The sequence below is a fragment of the Etheostoma spectabile genome, chromosome 9 (genome assembly GCF_008692095.1).
Source record: "Etheostoma spectabile isolate EspeVRDwgs_2016 chromosome 9, UIUC_Espe_1.0, whole genome shotgun sequence".
NCBI classification, from domain to species: domain Eukaryota; kingdom Metazoa; phylum Chordata; class Actinopteri; order Perciformes; family Percidae; genus Etheostoma; species Etheostoma spectabile.
This window is the reverse complement of record NC_045741.1, coordinates 11,930,098-11,949,715: the sequence shown is the minus strand read 5'-3', so window position 1 is coordinate 11,949,715 and position 19,618 is coordinate 11,930,098. Positions and strand designations below refer to the sequence as shown.

Sequence of the window (19,618 nt, the reverse complement as noted above, 5' to 3'; positions counted from 1 at the left end):
GTTTTTTTCAAAGTTATTTGATATTTGTAATGCTGCCATTTTCAGTACTTATTTGGAAGGCTCATTTTTTGTGATAAGAAAACTGAAAACGGGTCAAATTTGACCCAAGGACAACATGAGGGTTAAACATCATTTTTTAAGAATCCATAACTTTTAAATTACATATAAAACAATGGATGAGGATAAATAATGAAGAACCGGTACTGGAATCAATGTGATTAAGAGTCACTCTGATTCTCCACTGAAAACTGAAAAACGGGTCAAATTGGACCCGAAGACAACATGACGGTTAAACATCACTTTTTAAGAATCCATCATTTTTAAATTACAGATAAAACAATGGATGATAATAAATAATGTAGAACCGATACTGGAAACAATGTGATTAAGCGTCACTCTGATTCTCTACCTGTGCTGCGTTCTGGTTTAGTTCCGTCCTCTGCTACACGTCATACCACACCGGTAGCATCTCAAAAGCGGAGCGTCTTCCTGCCCAATTTGCAGATTATATCGTCTCTACAAGTACTTTACAGAACAATCACAGAGCCTCGGGAAGGAACTTGTTATGGTGGAACGCATACTTTCAAAAGTTGTTTTAGTTGTGCGAGAGAAAACTCAGATTGAACAGATAGTCTAGCTAGCTGTCTGGATTTCCCCTGCAATTCTGAGAAGCAGTTCACCATAGTCCTCAAAAATCCACCGGAGTTTAAAATTCTAACACAAAGAAAGCGGAAGGAACTTGGCAAAAAGACTTGCATCTGGCGGAATTTCCTGCGGCACGGGAGCCGAAAGGGGAACGTATAGACCCGGGCTATCAATGGCGGCCCCCAGGGCGGGTCCGGCCCCTGAGGGATTTGTACAGGCCGTGGAGGGAAGTGTTATTACATATGGGTAGTCTCATACATCGCATGACTATGGTTAATTGTACATTCTTTGTACGGTAGGAGGCAGTAGCGGTAGGCACCCCTTTCAGCCATGGTGGCAAAACAGTAGATATCTACCCGTTTCGGCCGGACATAATTTTGGGGAACCACACATGACCAATCAAGCCGCCCATTCGCGCTCTAGTGCCGCGCTCGACCTTTCTTTCAAGCCAAGCGCAAAGTTGGCTAACAAGAAAAATGTCTCTCACTACCTTAAAAAAAAGAAAAGTGACTCAGAGAACAGGCAGTTCAAAACGTGAATGGACCAGGAAATACGCGTTTATGCGTGATGCGAATCCTGTGTGTTAACTGCAACGAGTGCCTTGCCGTGTGCAAAGAGTATAATTTGAGAGGCATTTCAAGACAACGCATGCTAATTAGATGCTACTTTCCCTCCGGGCTCTGCTGCTCGGGGGCAGAAGATAACGGGGTTACATCTGTTACGAGCAAAGACGTCGCATTTTGGTTCGAGGCCTGTACAGATCAAGAGAGAGCAACTGCGAGCGTGTTACGAGTGGCATGGGTATTGGGCAAAAAGAAAAAAGCCGTTTACAGACTCAGAGACAGTCAAGGAGTGTATGCTGGCATCCATTGAGGAGGTGGTAACAGATGAGAAAACCCGAAAAAACATATCGATTGATCAAGCAATTCCAATTTCTGACACGTCAAATATGAGGAGAGTCGAGTCCCTGCATCGGACGTTTTCGAGACGCTTTGGACAAGCTGAGGAAGGCCGAGGTGATGTCTTTGGCCGTGGATGAGGTAGCAGGATAACAGTGAGTGCACAGCTGTGCCTTATGTGCGATTTTGAGGGGGAGTTTTCGTGAGGATCTGCTTGGTCTAATCCCATGGAGGGGCACACTACGGTGAGATTATCTTCACTAAAATGCTTCATTCTTTGAGGAGAACAACTTGGATTGGCACGCGTCAACTGTTTTATTTTTTTAGAAGGAAAAAGCGTGTGTTGTATTAAGTTTCCATTTAGGCATTTATATTTCAACCAGTGGAGAACGGGGACAGTTTGTATTTCTGAGGATTATTTCCCTCCTTTACTTGTAACACGAATGTATCTCTTCATTGTCAATTGAGGATAAAGAGCTGTAAATTTTGTACAGTTATGTGCAATTAAGTGGATGTTTCTGTAGTTAACTGCATTCTCTAATTGTCTGTCTCTGATTTTTCAACATTGATTGTCTTTGAATGGAACAATGTCATGGACCTGTGTGTCTAGTGTACCACAATATGCATACGTGTTCTGCATTTACAAAATAGAATATATTGACTCCTTCAGTAGTTGTTGTAATTCTATTTGTGTACTATAATTACTCATTATTTCGGCCCCTTATTTTGCCTCAGTTTCATGAACTGGCCCCATTCCAAATTAAGAATGCCCTGGTATAGAACTATGGATAGGATAATACACAACGTCTTTTTTCTGTGTCAATTTGAACTTTCTGAGATTATTCTTTGTACAATATGATGGTAAAAAAACAAATGTTGTCCTCACCAGGAGATTTACTGATTCAATGACGTCCATGAAAACTTCGTTCTTCCTGTACTTGATGCCCTCTGATCGCCAAGACACCGCATTGGTGACAGTGGCAGGAGGTCGAGGAGCCCCAACTTCTAATTTATGACCCTGCTGGGTGATGTACCTGGAAGAGACAAAGGCAGAAAGAAGTTGTTAACATGCGTCAAACTCTTTCCAAATTCAGCTTGTAACCCTGCTGGGTAGAACACGTAAAAAAAACTCCTCATTTAGATGCTTCAGACAGAGAAAGAATTTCCAATTTTGGAGAAATATCTCAACAAATGGCTGCAGTGTGAAATAATAATTCAGTCTGGTAATCTCCTTTAAAAACTGGCACCTGCTGAGAAATAATATCATAAGGTTTTATCAACAAAAATAACACTCTTAATCTGAAGAAAAATAAAGCTGTTTCATAGTTTGTATTAATCTCACTTCATGATATAAAATAGATTAGCAGTTTTTTTTAAATTGAAGAATCATGGTCTATGAAGGGTATTCATGGGTGTAATAGGAACATGGATTTACATTAACCTATTGTGACTACAGCCACTGAGAATATCACTTGAATTAATTTGTTTTACATGATGCTGAATTGTTCAGCGTTGCTTGGTCAAATAAAAACAGAGTTGTATTGGTTTGGATGCCTTAATGATTGGAACTTTACCTGTAGTCCATCCCTTCTTTTTCACTTCACATGTATTCACGTGATGCATACACATATTGATTGGTGCAACTGCACAGTACTGTAGGTTGACACTTAATGTGCAAGCTAGAGAGCCCATTTGTTTTAGCAATCCTCTGACTATATCCAGGGAGGCATAATGAATTGTCATGAGAATAAGAGGGAGCTGTACTTAGATAAACAACATGTGACAAGACCTGTTTTTAACTGTTTACTTCTCAGTGCCTTGGTTTCCCCGGAGAGCCGTCTTCTAATTTATGCCACCCAATTTCCTTGGAATATAATGTCCCAAACTGTTTGTACACTTTTGGGAATATTAATTATTTTCATGTTTTTTATAATGTACAACTTAACAAAGCATCAAAAGACAGATTTTTTTTTCATTTGGCACTTTTGGCTAAAATTTATACACAAGGATTTATACACGAACCTGGTAGGGCATGAAAACAAATGGTGCTTTCAACACTTTGTTAAAAACATTCTGAATTGGTTCTCAGGACCTGCAGCTGAACCTGCTCTGGAGAAGTATATTCACAAAAGGACAGGATACAGATGTTTTGCAGCCATGTGCCTAAAATCTACTTTAATTCATTTTCCATTAATTGCTCCTAACCAAAATGTGGGCTACTATTTTAAACTGCTAACACAAATCAGAAGACAAAGATTGACAGTCAAACTGCGCTATCTCTGAGGCAATCTCTTTTCTCCCTGAGTCTGTTCTTCTGACCTCTTCTCTTCCTGCTTTCTAATCTCCTATTTCCAATTGTCCCTCACATTCTCTCCTTCCCCAGAGGCCTGAGCATTTTCCCCAGGGTCAATGACATACTGACCCAATGTTCCACACCGATCTGCTGTCCTCATGCTCCTCTTTTACAAAAAGGGGGAAAAGTGCAAACCCAGCAGAATGGCAAACAGAGAAACAATGCCATGTTGATAACCTCAAATGAATTCAATGTTTTGTGACATCACTGGTTTGGAAATGATGCAGCCCCACCAAAAATGTCTGCCTGCAACAAGGTAAGTGACGTGGTCCTAGGCCTGCACGATTAATTGTTGTGAAACCATCTCAATTCACCCTGTTCATGATTTCATTTTTTAAACAACTTTGATTTAAAAAAAAAAAGGAGAACATTTTTTTGTAATTCTTTTTTTAATGACTTTGATTCTCATTTAATTTTACGAGCCGACTGCATCACAAACAATGCTACTTTCTTCTGTGAGTTTTAAACATAGACGTTAAAAATAGGTTTTAAAGTGCTCCCAAGCGCTGTGATGCTCTCCCTTATCTTCATTGAAGCCTCTATGTTTACAGGTTTGTGGTGATGCACAATGTGCTATAGGTGCCAAAAATCTATGTTTGGTACTGCCAATCTGTTTTGTTTTGTAATGGTCCAAAAAAAAATTTGACCATCAATTCTAAGCAAAAAAATCGTGATTCATATTTTTCCCCAAATCGTGCAAGCCTACGTGGTACCACCACTGAAATTGTGTTAACGCAGACCACGTACTAATTTTGGAATGACATTCTTCTTGTGATTCATGTTACCAATGTCACACATGATGTTCCGTGTGTGTGTGTATGTAAGAGGTCTTCCTTTTCAGTCGGCTAAATACAGCAACAGGAATCTGTGTTCCATATGTAGTGTCTAATTTGAGAAATGGGTTGCACGTAGTATGCACAAGTCAAACAGCGTGGGTATTAATACTGTGTCTGTCTTGCTCCAGACTCCACTGTCCTTCTGCTAACCACAATGACAAAATGCATACGACAGGGGTAGATTATCAAGGTTATAAGGACAGAGGGTGTTTTGTGTTGTATAGATTGCATAGCCCATTGAGGCACATTTGTGATTTTGGGGCTACATGAATGAAATGGACTTGACCACAAGTTTGCACTTTTCTGGAGAATTTAGTCATTGGAAATCTAATCTGTAATATTAGTGGTACATCTGTGCCATTGATCCAACCGTTTTGAGTATATACAATACTCTTTTTGGCTACTTGGGAGCAGCAGAAACAAGTTAGCAAAAGACTGACATATCATGATGTTTTAAGTTGATATGGTGAACTTGTTGGTAAAAAGTTGCTTATTTAGACATCTAGCAGTTAAAGCATATTTTATACTCCATTCAGCATAATGTTATAATCCATTTGAAGTTGTAGTGTAAAGAGGGTATTTAGAACTTTTTCGCTGAAAAACAGCAGCCAGCTGTTGCTGAATACAACACTATAAGAACAGCGCGAGTGAACCCAAACAGTGAAACTGCGAGCCAAACAGCTAAACAATGAGCTTGATGTAAAGCTCCGTGAAGCTCATCACTACGAGTGACCCCTTTCGCATTTCACTAAATTGAATCAAATGTTTGGATAGCCAAGCCTCATGACCCATTCAGCCAATCAAAACCGAAAACCAACACAAATCAAACATAAAGATCTTGATTTCAGTCCAACTGTACATGTCCTATCTAAAGTCAACAACAAAAAGTGCTGAATAAAAGGGTTTAAGATTGACTGACGGATTGAGGCAAAATGTTTTCCCTAGTTTTCTGTCCCAGTTCCTCCCACCTAAATGCATGTTGACACATAGCAAAGTCAGAAAGTGCTGAGAGATAAAAGGCGGCAACAAGTGGGCTTGAGGTCGACGTTGGCTTGTTGTGTTGCTTTCCTACTTGTTCTGTTATGCCCTGATTCTCCTCAGAAATGCTAATGAAAGGATCTGGAAGCGCAGCGGGGTTTGGCAGCAAACTGACGGATTAGCATAACAATAGCAATCACAACAAACACACAAATGCAGGTTCATAGAAAAACATACACATGAACATATTCACATGCATCCCGCATTCTCTTGCATCCACCCACACGTGCACATGTAGACGTACGTACGTACGCACACACACACACACACACACACACACACACACACACACACACACACACACACACACACCAGGTAGTTCGTGTAAAGAAAGAAAAGCAATATTTGTGGTGGGTAGGTCATGAAAAGGTCAGAGAACTGGAATAGCTTGCAGACAGAGAGAGACAGTGAGTATGTGTACCATGTGTGTGTGTGTGTGTGTGTGTGTGTGTAGGCACTTTTGTGTGTCTCCTTGGAGAAGAGCAGGGCTTTTCTGTCTGAGAGTCTCAAGTGTGCCCAGCTGACGGTTTCATTGTGTCTATGTGCCAATAGGAGCCTGGTAATTATCAACCCTATTCAGAAACCAAACACACACACTTTAGACACACACACAGACACAGACACACACACACACATACTGCAGACACACACACACCTATTGCAGACACAGACACACACACACCTCTGCCAAGCCTTGCTGACACAAAATAGCATCAAATTAATCATCAATCACATAACGTGAACGCCCAATCACTTTTGAGACATGAAAATGGTTAACAATGTACCATGCAAATATGAATGTTTAAATTATAAAGTGTATCATTAATTAGAAGCCAAGCTGATCATGTGCACACAGAACACATGCTGTTTTGGTATTGTAAAGTGAACTTTTAGCCTTTCCCTTGAAACAAATGCCTCTCAGAGGAGCAAAGGGAAGAAAAAAAGCAAAACAACCAAGTGTGCACTGTGGACACAAAGCACATGTGAAGCCCAAGAATAGTAGCTTCAGTTCATTTCCCTTGCTGAATAAAGTTCTCCCATTCATTACTGTAAAGCTTTGGTCACCAGCTGTACGCTGTTGAATGAAAAACAAATAAAGCCACTGGCACTTCAAACAGAATCATTACTCCCATCTCTGCTGGTCACTTACAGTATGACATTTGGTTTAGGAAAAACTTATAAAAACAATGTATGAAGTACAGTGGTGTGAAAAAGTGTTTGCCCCCTTCCTCATTTCCTGGTTCTTTGCATGTTTGTCACACTTAAGTGTGGAACATCAAACCAATTTAAACAATAGTCAAGGACAACACAAGTAAACACAAAATGCAATTTGTAAATGAAGGTGTTTATTATTAAAGGTGAAAAAAATCACAAACCTCATGGCCCTGTGTGAAAAAGTGATTGCCCCCCTTGTTAAAACATACTATAACTGTGGTTGTCCGCACCTGAGTTCAATTTCTCTAGCCACACCCAGGCCTGATTATTGCCACACCTGTTCACAATCAAGGCATCACTTAAATAGAGCTGCTTGACACAGTAAGGTACCAGAAGATCCTTAAAAGTACACATCATGCCGAGACCCAAGAAATTCAGGAACAATTGAGAAAGAAAGTAATTGAGATCTATCAGTCTGGAAAGTGTTTAAAAGCCATTTCCAAAGCTTTGGGAATCCAGCGAACCACAGTGAGAGCCATTATCAAAATGGCGAAGACATGGAACAGTGGTGAACCTTCCCAGGAGTGGCGGCCGCCCAAATACCCCAAGAGCGCAGCGAGACTCATCCAAGAGGTCACAAAAGACCCCACAACAACGTCAAAGAACTGCAGGCCAGTTAAGGTCAGCCTTCTGCCTCCACCATCAGGAAAAGACTGGGCAAAAATGGCCTGCATGGCGAGTTCCAAGGAGAAAACCACTGCTGAGCAAAAAGACATCAAAGCTCATCTCAATTTCTCCACAACACATCTGATGATCCCAAGACTTTTGGGATAACATTCTGTGGACCAATGAGACAAAGTGGAACTCTTTGGAAGGTGTGTGTCCAAGATATTCTGGCGTAGAAGGAACACTGCATTTCATAAAAAGAACATTATACAACAGTAAAATTGGTGTGGGAGTGTGAGGTCTGGGGCTTTTTTGCTGCTTCAGGACCTGGAAGACTGCCGTGATAAAAGGAACTATGAATTCTGCTGTCTACCAAGAGATCCTAAAGAGAATGTCCGACCATTGTTCGTGTACTAAGCTGAAACGAACTTGGGTTCTGCAGCAGGACAATGATCCTAAACACACCAGCAAGTCACCACCGAATGGCTGAAGAAAAACAAATGAAGACTTTGGAGTGGCCTAGCCAAAGTCCTGACCTGAATCCTATTGAGATGTTGTGGTATGACCTTAAAAAGGCCGTTCATACGAAAACCTCTAATGTAACTGAATTAGGACAATTCTGCAAAGAGAGTGGGCCAAAATTCCTCCAGGACGCTGTAAAAGCCTCATTACACGTTATCGCAAACGCTTGGTTGCAGTTGTTGTGCTAAGGGTGGCCAACCAGTTATTAGGTTTAGGGGCAATCACTTTTTCACACAGGGCCATGATGGTTTGGATTTTTTTTCACCTTTATTAATAACACCTTCATTACAAATTGCATTTTTGTTTTCTTGTGTTGTCCTTGACTATTGTTTAAAATTGGTTTGATGTTCCAAAACACTTAAGTGTGACAAACATGCAAAGGAATAGGAAATGAGGAAGGGGGCAAACATTTTTTCACACTACTGTAACTGCTCCACTTCTGTCAATATTAGTCCATACTACAGTAGTATGATTAGGCATGAACATATAGACACGGAAATCTGCAATGTTTTCTTACTCTTGTAGGATCTTGCTATCAGTTGTCTGCGGAAAACCGAAGTCCATCACTTCATCCATCAGCTCGTACACTGTCACAAAGTTGTCGCGAATACTCTCCTCCTCAAGCTCCTTAAAGTACTCCTTAAATACCTACGGACATAAACAGTCAGGTATTATGTTATAGAAAGTTGTTTGGCTGTACTTTCATACAGTTTATGGCATCTGCTAAAACAGCTAATGAAATAAGAGGTGTAGTTGCACCTTACATTGTCTGGTGATGAATCACAATCACAGACAAAGCATACTATGATGACTAAAATTAAAAATTTGTGATGGGTCCCTATTTAAATAGTATACTCTGCTATCTTGGTTTAAAGTGCAGGTAACTTTAGCAACAACAGGTGTGTTTCATGCTACATCAACAGTAATGTAAGTGGGTTTAAACAAACAAACTTGTGACAAGTAAGTGACTATAAGGGTTTAAGAAGTGTCAGCACGTCATTTTTTTCCTTTATATCAAGACCCCTCGACGAGGATTTTTTGCCAAAATAGACCCTGACCTCCGCCAACATGGTCCGGATAATAATAATAACAACAATGAAATCTGAACAGAAGTAGCAAGTAGAAGTTAAGTCTCAAAAAACAGACAAACCTGGACAATTTTATAAAGAAAAGAGTACACCAGGGCAGCGTTGGCATTCTTCTTTGTCAGTGCCACCACTGAAGACCAGACTGTTAAGAAAAAACTGTGCAACTACAAGTGACAGTTTTTGAGCTAAAAAAAAATAAGAAATTGTTATGAACCAGAAATGGACAAGATGGAGACATGTAGTGCAGAGATAGTGGGTGGTTATTAGATTAGTAAGTTAGCAGAATGCATCGCAGTCGCAAACAATTGAGAACATGGCCACAGGGAGGTAAAACAGCACAGTTATCTAACGCGGTCCTCTGGAAATCCTGCATACTCACAACTGCAATATCATGCTGAATTAATAATGGGTAAGAAAGTTTGACTGCCCGATCTTGCATGAAGAGAGGAGGATATACAGTGCATAACACGTGACAGTGAATCTTTGTTCAATTTTTCAACTGGCTGTGAAACATGATGAGATGAAACAGAAGCTGAGAAGCTGCCTGCTGCAGAGACCTGAAGCACAGGACTTCTTATGGAGCTGGAGGCAGCTAATGAAAGAAGTTATTCAGGTACCTACTGTATGTTAAAGGCAGTAAATCTTTGGTACATTTTATATTTAATCTTTTTTTTTTTACAGATATGATATGTTGGAAAGGCTGTAAGATTACAGTAGAAAGACATGAACTCAAATGGATACAGTAAAGGTTGCTGTGTTTGATCCACAGGAAGTGTGTGGAGCCGTGGGTGACCAGAGGTGTCATCTCAGCGTCCTCTTCCCTCTTCATCAGGATGGGCATAAAGTGGTCAATCTCATTCATGTCCATGTTCCCCATGTAGTTACGGCAGATTAGCACCTGGATCCAAAATGGTGAAGAAAAAAATATAGAGGCAGTAGACATTATTATGGCGATACCAAACCTGAGCACTCAGACTTCAACATGTTTCAAGAGCCACTGGCTGACTACAAACCCTGGACAGAAATTGCACCACTCTCCAGGTTCATCTCACAAGGAAATGTGCAAACTGTGTTGCCAACTTCTGATGATAAATGATGAATGACCACCTTCTTAATATAAAACAGGAGCATATACAGACTTTAGCAAAGCTCCAGTGATTCTCAGGTTTGAAATTATAGCAAACAGAGGGGCAGTCCACCACGGTGGTTCAGACTAAAAAATATCTATCTATTTTGAACAGTCATTCATGGTCCCAATAGGACCGAGCCTACTGACTGTATGGATCACCTGACCTTTTTAATGCCACAATGTGGCTTGGAGCTAAATTACAACAATTCATCAATCAATTGCCATGACAATTTTTCCATACATTGATGTCCCCCTCAGGATGAATTGTAATTCTCTGGCTTTTTGATTGCCAACATCAGGTCAAACTTTCAATCTGTCCAGTACTTTGTTGTGTGACCAAATAACCTGCAAAAACTAATGGCATTCCCATCAGCCTCAGCTGTACTTTGTCTTTAGTGACAATTAGTGCAAATGTTTCTGCTAGCCTGGCTGTACACAGACTGTAGTCTTGTTTCAATCCAACCGCTTTCCATGTGTGTATTTGACCTCATCTTTGTTAGTGAGTCACTACATTTTCCAGAATGGCTTTCGACAACTCTCTGAAAAGAGTGAGAACCAGTTTGTAATCAAATGTGGGTGTGGGCATATAAATACAGCTAACTAGCTAGCTAGTCAATTATTCATGGCCATGTCTATGATTGCAGTCTTTCCCAATACTTACAAAATAGAGCCTCTTATGACTGAGGGCAGTCCTTTCTTTAAATTTGATATTTCTGCCTTTGAAAGGCTGAATGTCAGTGCAAAACATCAAAAAGATGATGATCCAGTTACACTGCCAATAGCACTTGTGTTAAGTCATGGATTAAAAGCGAGGGCAAAATAACAGAAATGTACATGTTTTTTATCACAGAATTGCACAATTGGGATGTATTTCTAAATTAATCTTGATATTATTGAAGATTTACTTCATTTAGCCCTGAAAAACCACCACACTCCTAATCTTAGTAGAAACACATGGAACAAGATGAGTCAGCAGTCTAGCTACAGTCCGGAACAGAGTGAAGTGAAGAAAGAGAACAAAGCTTCTTACGCTTGAGGGAGCTAGCTGACACACACATACATACATACACACACACACGCACCCCCCTTTCTTTATTAGAGGAGTCTGTTGCGCAGGGGTCACACAGGGGCAGATACAACAAAGGCAGAAGGAAATAAGAAATAAACAAAAAGGAAATGCCAGTAAGGTAAAGTAATCTGAGGGAAAAAAAGGATAGGAATAGGAGCAGGTCACTGCTCGGCTTCTGTGAAAGGGGAAACAGAAACCACAGAGCAAAAAGTTCAGATGTCACGGGAGACTGGGAATGCGGTATCTATAAATGTTTGCATCAATAAAAAGCTGCAACACAGACGAGCCCTGGAAAGAGGTTTGCTTTGTAGATCTGAAAGTAACCTCTGATAGAAAAAACCTCAACAAATTCAGCAGATTTACTTGAACAGTACTTATTAATGCAAATTATATACACACAATCGATATTGATGGATTTAAAGCAACAATGTGTTACATTACCAACTAAAGAGTCAATGTAGGTTTGAAATTAGTGCTGAAACAATTAATGACTGGCTGAATTGACTGGAAATGAACATTGTTTTCAATTGGATTGTTAGGAATATATAACACATTCATATATAATTTATAGTTTATATAGTCACTTTCAAGAATCAATTAAGCCATTAAATAAACACAGGCGCAGCTTTACAGAAGAAATGGGTCATGTAACGCAAAATGAAACCATATCGATATAAACAACATTGCTTCGTTTGTGGAGAGGCAGCGGAAGCGAGGACATTAGGTGCACTGGTGCGACCTAGGAAAAATGTTACTCACACCCTAGAGCCCTGTGAGCTAATAGACACTAACTAGCACCCTGGAGCCCTGTGAGCTAACAGAAACTAACTAGCACTGGTCACTGCTATTGTCTGGTAAACTGGTAAACCTTGAGACTACCGTATGACCAACTAGCTGTTGTGGAATTTTCCTCACGTTATTCTGTCCTCTGGGACTGTCTACATCTAGAAACTAAGCTGAGTGAGTGGTGTAGGGTACAACTCTGACTGGCACATGATCAGACAGTGGTTTACGGAGCGGTAGATTGGCTTTGCAAAAAAAAGGCAGCGTTCTATGAACAGAATGACGCATTTAAAGTATCGCTCGGTCACGCAAATTTGATTGTGTGAAGCCAAAATCGTGATCCCGATTAAAATCTGATTAACTGTGCAGCCCTACCGCAGGTCGGACCCGGACGCGAACCCGGGCCTCCGCAAAGGCGTTTGCCCCCATGGGTCGCCCAACAGTCCTTTTTAAAATGTGAAAGGCCTGGGAACGCCTCAGGATCCCCCAGTCGGAGCAGGTTAATGCGGCTCTGGAAAGGGAAGTTTGGGGTCCCCTGCTGGAGCTGCTCCCTCTGCGACCCAACACCGGATAAGCGAACAAAGATGGATGGATGGAAAACAACAAAATGCTTATCCACACTGTACCCACACTGCACTTAATGAGGGCCTAAAGAACATCGCAAAGGGTTAAAAAGCAAAACAAACACTAGTAGTGTTCACAGCGGTTCACAACACATCAGTTACAAAGATCAGGTCATGCACACACTGTTTTTAAAAACTTTTGAGTGGAACAAGATTAGTTCCTGCTCGAGACAGTACATAAATAATTCACAGAGTAACATTATTACCGTACCAAGTGTGATGTTCCCTGAGATTAAATCAAACACATTTATAAAGGGAAATTGTGACATGTGTTATGGCTGCTTTTTTCTGCTGTTTCTAACTTCCAACTGTCGATATTGATGTGTGTTTAACTTTCTTTTGCCAAACAGCCACTTGTTTTCTGAAAGGCATTTCAGCTGATAACTGGAAGTGATAAGCACAGTCACAATGTTAGGGAAGTTCATGCCAGATTGCTAGTTCTACCTTTGACAATACTGGAAGTTTAGAATGATGATTATAGAACACATTATCTTATGATTTACAATTTGTTATGTTTCACCTTTAGGTTAATTAAGAGTTAGCATACCTCTGTCATGCCATGTTGTTCAAATGTGTGTCAGTTTCACTCAGATTAGACATCAGATAGCGTCATGTATATTCGGCAGAGGCAGAACACATCAAGCAGAACACCTCACACAAACAGTTAGCAGATTTCATGCCCCAAAGCAGAGCGCAGCTACTTAATACTCCAGCTCTTCTTAAATTCTATTCTGAGTGTGTTAAGACGCCGTTCAGTGTGGTAAAAACGTATTCTGGTAAGTTGTGTTGGCATTTACGAATACTTATTTCAAATATCATTACGTCTACTGGGCATCCCTCCATTACATTCCTACAAATCTAAATTCTGTGACATTCATATATGATGGATACCTCAACCAGGTTTACATAACAATAGGTAGAGTAGAAGATTAAAGCTTTAAAAACAAAAAGATTCACAATGTTGTAGCACTAAAAACAGATATGACAATGTAAAAGGGAATACAAACAAATACAATTTGGAAACTTAAACACAGCGACATGAAAATAAGGCCTACTATATGCCCTTACGTGACACTCAGACATTGTTTAAATTCACCTACCGGTACCCTGTCTCTATCCTGCCGGTAGCTAGCTTGCCCTGTTAGCTGCTAGCTGCCGTCCGTGATAAGTGTGTTCAGTCAGGCTTCTGTATAATATATATATATACACTACCGGTCAAAAGTATGGGGCCACTTACAAATTTCCATTCCACTCGATGTTAGACAGAATACCAGCTGATCTGAGTGGGGGGCTGATCTTTAATGCAATATCTACATTGCCCATTATCAGCAACCATTCATCCAATGTTCCAAAGGCCCATTCTGTTTACTAATCTGATATCATTTTAAAAAACTAACTGAGAAAACATTGGAGAACCCTTTTGCAATTATGAAAGCACATAATGTAATATGAAAACTGCTGCCCTGGTTAAAAAAACAATGCAACTGATCTCAGCTGGTATTCTGTCTATAATGGAGTGCAATGGAAATTTCGAAGTGACCCCAAACTTTTATACTTTTGTATATATAATCACGCAGCAGATTTTGTGTGTATTTCTCAACCATTGTGTCTGTGATCAATCTGGGGTTGGTGAGTAGGAGGCTTGTTGATTTATGTGGTAGTTCCCTTAACAGCAAACATGTCGGATTATTTCCATACGTCAGACCTTGAAGTTGCCCTAGCAACTTTGATAAACATGTCTATATATTTTGACTGGCAGTACTCCCAGTCCTTACCCTGATGTGCCTTTGTGGCTTTGTAATCTAAGGTTGTTTGAAGCAATAACTCCGCCTCCTCATCTGTCCAGACAAAATTGTCAGCTTTTGTTGTTTGCTTCACCATGTTTTGGTTTTGCGCTACTAGGCAGAGAAGTATAGAAGGAAGGTTCTACGCAGGCACGCGGACTTGGTGGTGTTGTGTTTTAGTGCTTCACACTACCAACTAGCCGTCTGGTGTCCATACTACATCGAATTCCACACACTTTTGCAACACCATAAGCACGCAGACTTCCCCTCCAAAACACTCGTCTAAACACGAAATAAAAAGTGAGAATGCAACGCCATTTTTGCATTTTCTCTTCAGATTGTTTCCGTCTAAACACAGCCTCAGTTATTGGGACACACAAGGCACTCATGACTGTTTACAGTGTGTGAAATCAATAGGAACCACTCGCTGTTGACCCTTTAACAGAAATGGCCAACCAGAAAACCCTCAACGGAAGGCAAACAGGAACAGAAAAAAAACTGTACTAATTCAAACAATTTGTATCACTGATAAACAGTTTAGAAAACAATCCCAGAGCACATATTTAAGCATAACTCCATTATCACTCGGAGAAAAATATAACAGAATACTGATCGTGTTTTAGAGTGACAGAGCGGTTAGGAGTTACTTGCTGATGAAATAATGGCACATAGAAGGCTGCAAAAAGACGCCACTGAGTTGGTCCATCAATTGCAACCATTTAACATTGTGAATGCCCACAGTGCCTTTTATATCTCAACAGCTAGACTTTCATTGTAGCATAAGACTCCCAATTCAACCAAACTAAGAGTCAACATGCATGCTGGCAGCTGTGTGAGGCTGTGGGGCGGTGCAATGAGCTCACAGTGACAATGCTAACATGCTGATGATTAGCTGATATAATGTTAATCATGTTCACTATCTTAGCTTCCATCTCACCATCTCAAATGTTAACATGGTCCCATTTGCTAATTTGCACTAAACACAATGTATAGATAAGTCTGATGGGAATGTAATTTGGACATTAATTAGAACAAAATTAAACTTTATGGCATGATGATAAAGCTAAATGAAAAGTCAAAGGATCAGCTAAATCATGATCATTTATTTTCTGGGTACCACAAATGTCTGTAAAATAGGTTATGCCAAGCCATGAAAGAGTTGTTAAAGTGCCCATATTATGCTTTTTGGCTTTTTCCCTTCCATTTATTGTGTTCTATATATCATTATTGTATGTAATAGGTTTACAAAGTGAAAAAGCCCAAAGTGGACTTACCATCTCCAACAGAAAACACTGTTCACAAACTGCTCCAAACATGGACATTTGTCACTTTGTAACACTCGCTATAATGCTCGCCTAGCTGCTAGCGTGCCATGCCCGCATACTCTGCTTCTGACTGGCTAGTAGTCCATACCTAGCTACTGCGCATGTGCGATTCCAAACAAAGACGGAACAGAAGTGAGATGCCTCATTCTGTAGGTAAAACAGAGAGCTCAACACACAGGGTGAAAAGAGGAGCTGTAAACCTTTTCTGATATAACCTCTTAATACAATTATGAAACTGAAAATTTTAAGATACTTTAAGAGCACTTTAAGATATTTCAGTCCGGACCAAAGTGAAAGGCCATCCCAAGGGCGTGGCTAAAAATAAACTGAACTGAAGAAAATGATTAAATTCTAGCACATTTACACTATAATGTGGAAGCATGTGCACTGTCCCTCATAAATAAATAAAAACAAAATGCAAAAACAGAGCGCTGTAGTTCCTTTCCAACCACCACTGTATGACTAAAATGTTCAACCTCACATGTGTAGGCATCTCGTTAATGAAATGTGCTGCTACTATTACAACCCAAAACACTGGGATCAAATGATGCCATGCTGAGTTGAGTAGCCTGACATTTCAGTCTACGTAGCAGGTCCCAGCAGCCAGCAGTGTGCGGTCTAGTGGCCGGGAGTTACAACTTAAAGGGAGGGGACCTGAGGGTGGAGGGATGGAAACTGGATTCTGTAGTAGCTGTGTTTTGTCAACTGTGTCTAGAAATGTGTGTACTGGAGTGACCGGTCTACCTGTACATGAATAGTTTTGGGTGAGATCTAAGATATTGCCTCTATAACTATTTTCATATTTGGTGTCATTTTGGATATTTTAACCTTGTTCTGCATGTACATTTAAGTGGATTTTTAATTGCAACTAAAATACAACAGTAATAGAGAAGATGAGAGAGGACGCCAGGTCAGGATAGAGGGAGGGATCAGACTTTCTTGCCCCAGGGCAAAGATAGACAGATAAGGAAAAAGAAAACCTTTAATCTGTACAATCAGACATGCAGGCTATGAGGGTCGGATTCTATTCCCTGATGGGTATTGTCAAGCGCATAAGACTTATTCAGCAATTCCTTTTCTTGCCCTACAATAAATGAACCCTGTGAGGTTTAGCCTGGATGTTAAACCCGAGTGTTGCAGTAATCAAGTGAAGGCAGTGAAAATTCAGTGTCCTTTTTTTTATTCATCCCATACTACAGCACACAACAACAACAAAAATCACAATGCATTTTAGAGAATTTTTATAAATGTATTTCAAAAACAGTCCTTTTCAGATACTATCCCGAGGACTATTTTCATTCTTGTTAAAACTGCCAGTTCCTTTCTCATAAAGTTCAAATGACAGAAAATTGTTAAAATGTCCCCAAAAGAATTTTGCAGAGTTTAAGCAAAAATGCAAAAATAAAAAAAACCAGATCCCCCCTCTCAAATGTAAATAATTTGCTAGTTTCCTTAGGCTTTGGTAGAGCTGGGCAATATATCAATATTATTTCAATATCGTGATATGAGACTGGATATTGTCTTAGATTTTAGATATTGGAACATGGCGTGTCTTTTCTGATTTTAAAGGCTGCATCACAGTAAAGTGATGTCATTTTCTGAACTTACCAGACTTTTGTAACTGTTCTATCATTTGCTTTTTCCCACTTAGTCGTTATATCCACATTACCGATGATTAATTATCAACAATCTCATTGTGTAAATATTTTGTGAAAGCATCAATAGTCAACACTACAATATTGTTGTGGTATCGATATCGAGGTAGTTGGTCAAAAATATTGTGATCTTGATTTCCTCCATATCGCCAAGCCCTAGGCTTCGGGCAGTTAGGCTTTTAGGAAATTTCATAGAAAGTGAAACATCAATATTTTTTTCAGATTTGTTTTGATGGTTGGTTCCAGCCCTAAATGATATAGATACAGTAGCAAAATCATCATACTTGAAAATCTGGTAACAGATAATGTTTGGCATTTCAGATTTAAAAAAAAAAAGACATTAAATGAATTGTCAAAACTGTTGCAAGTAATAGATTTATCGACATATTGTTTCAGCTCTTGATAGTGTAGCCTACAAGTGCCTAAAATATGGGTTAGTCTCTCAATATGCATTTCTAATACGAGGCTACAGACATCTATTGTCTAGACACAATTTAGACTAAGTGTTTTAAAGAAATCCTATCACATGAAGTAAGCCACTGTCATTTTTTAAGTGATTCCCTTTTTGGTGTTGCAAAAAGTAACGTTGAAGATTTTAAACGTTGAAGTAGGACACGTAACACAAGGCTACAGAAAAAGGCTGCATCGCTGAACAAGAACAAGTCCTCTGTATGCTCAACATCGGTGAAACGAGTTCAGCCAGCTGAGCCTCTTCCTGGCTGATCTCTCGGAGATTACAGGGCACAGACAGTAGTTGGAAATTAGCCTGCCTTTACTATGAAAAGTAACGTTAAGTAGGCTATTCTGGCATACGGTCTAACGTAACAGTTAGCCTACTACAGTGTCTAAATGGGAATATCCGTTCTGGACTATATGTGGTTGAATATATTTCCATGTAGCAGGTGCTTCGTTGGTAACCCTCATGTTAACTTCCACAACAACAAGTCGCCACGAACTTACCTTTCCCTTCAGGTCGAGGATAAATATCGCCGACGCCGACATCTTAGCTGAGAAAATTCAGACCAAGAACAACAATTAGCCTAGATAATATCTGCGTCCACTGTAGGATTTGGGTCATTTAAAGGGGATGGTATTCGCTCCCATCATTCTCCTCTCCTCCACTCTTCAGTCGTTGCGATTCACTGCAACTCGCTGCTTTTCCGGAGCGGAGCATCAAGCTAGCGGGAGTCACAGAAAATACAACTTCCGGTGGTTATTGCGGGGACGTTTTAATTTCGGCCTGTTTCACTCATTAACCAATGGCATAGCTAAATGAGTAGCCACTCAAGTAGCCTACTGTATTTGAGTCATTTTAAAATTAGCTCCAACCAAAGAAATACTTTTTTTTTTTTTTACTATGGCTCCAACATACAGACCTAATCCCTGATTATCTGTGAATGCATCTTACTTTTGACAACCTAAATGAATCCCATTTCATTACAAATAGCTTTTGTACTTTTAAGTAAACATTGTAATACAAATGCTTAACCTATATTTCAAATATTTCTAAGGAGAACATTGTAATGTTTAGCTACTCAGTAGTTACATTTCACATTCAAACCAAATAATGAATCCTGTAAAATAAGATGCATTAGACTACCCAAAAGTAGGCCATGACATAGTCCCATTAGTTCAACCCTGAACATTAAAAAAAATAAATCCATAATCAAATATGGGCTATTGTCTTATAACAAAACTTTCTGAAAGGGGCTAATCTGCATAAATACTTAATAATTGATACACTTAGGTGGTGGGCTCTGATACAAGTAAAAGTCCTGCATTCAAAATTGTAGCCAAGCAAAATTACATACGTATTAACATTGTGGATGGGTGTAACAAAGGAATAGTTGTAACAGCATCACTTTCACCAATCTGGGATAACATCGTCATGTGATAAATTTCATGTATAACTTGAATGATCTTGCACGTGAATTTGCACATCTATGAGAAGAAGTGTGCAGATATTACAGCCAAAACATCAATTTTCAGGTAAGAATGTCATTTTCGGGACCAAGTCTATACTTTGATTAGTACTGATACTGTTGAAG

General features: G+C 39.8%; 1 protein-coding gene across 1 annotated transcript in view; it reads right to left on the bottom strand.

Moving 5' to 3' along the window:
• Positions 1-18,768, bottom strand: part of ap1m3 (adaptor related protein complex 1 subunit mu 3) — a 36,637-nt gene extending 17,869 nt beyond the window's left edge. The window contains exons 1-5 of the mRNA XM_032525418.1: positions 18,531-18,768; positions 9,944-10,100; positions 9,265-9,332; positions 8,632-8,762; positions 2,431-2,578 (exon numbers count right to left, since the gene is read on the bottom strand). Coding sequence (XP_032381309.1) covers positions 2,431-2,578; positions 8,632-8,762; positions 9,265-9,332; positions 9,944-10,100; positions 18,531-18,572 — 546 coding nt within the window. The 5' untranslated portion in view covers positions 18,573-18,768. The remainder of the gene's footprint in view (positions 1-2,430; positions 2,579-8,631; positions 8,763-9,264; positions 9,333-9,943; positions 10,101-18,530) is intronic.
• Between the last annotated feature and the right edge of the window lie 850 nt (positions 18,769-19,618).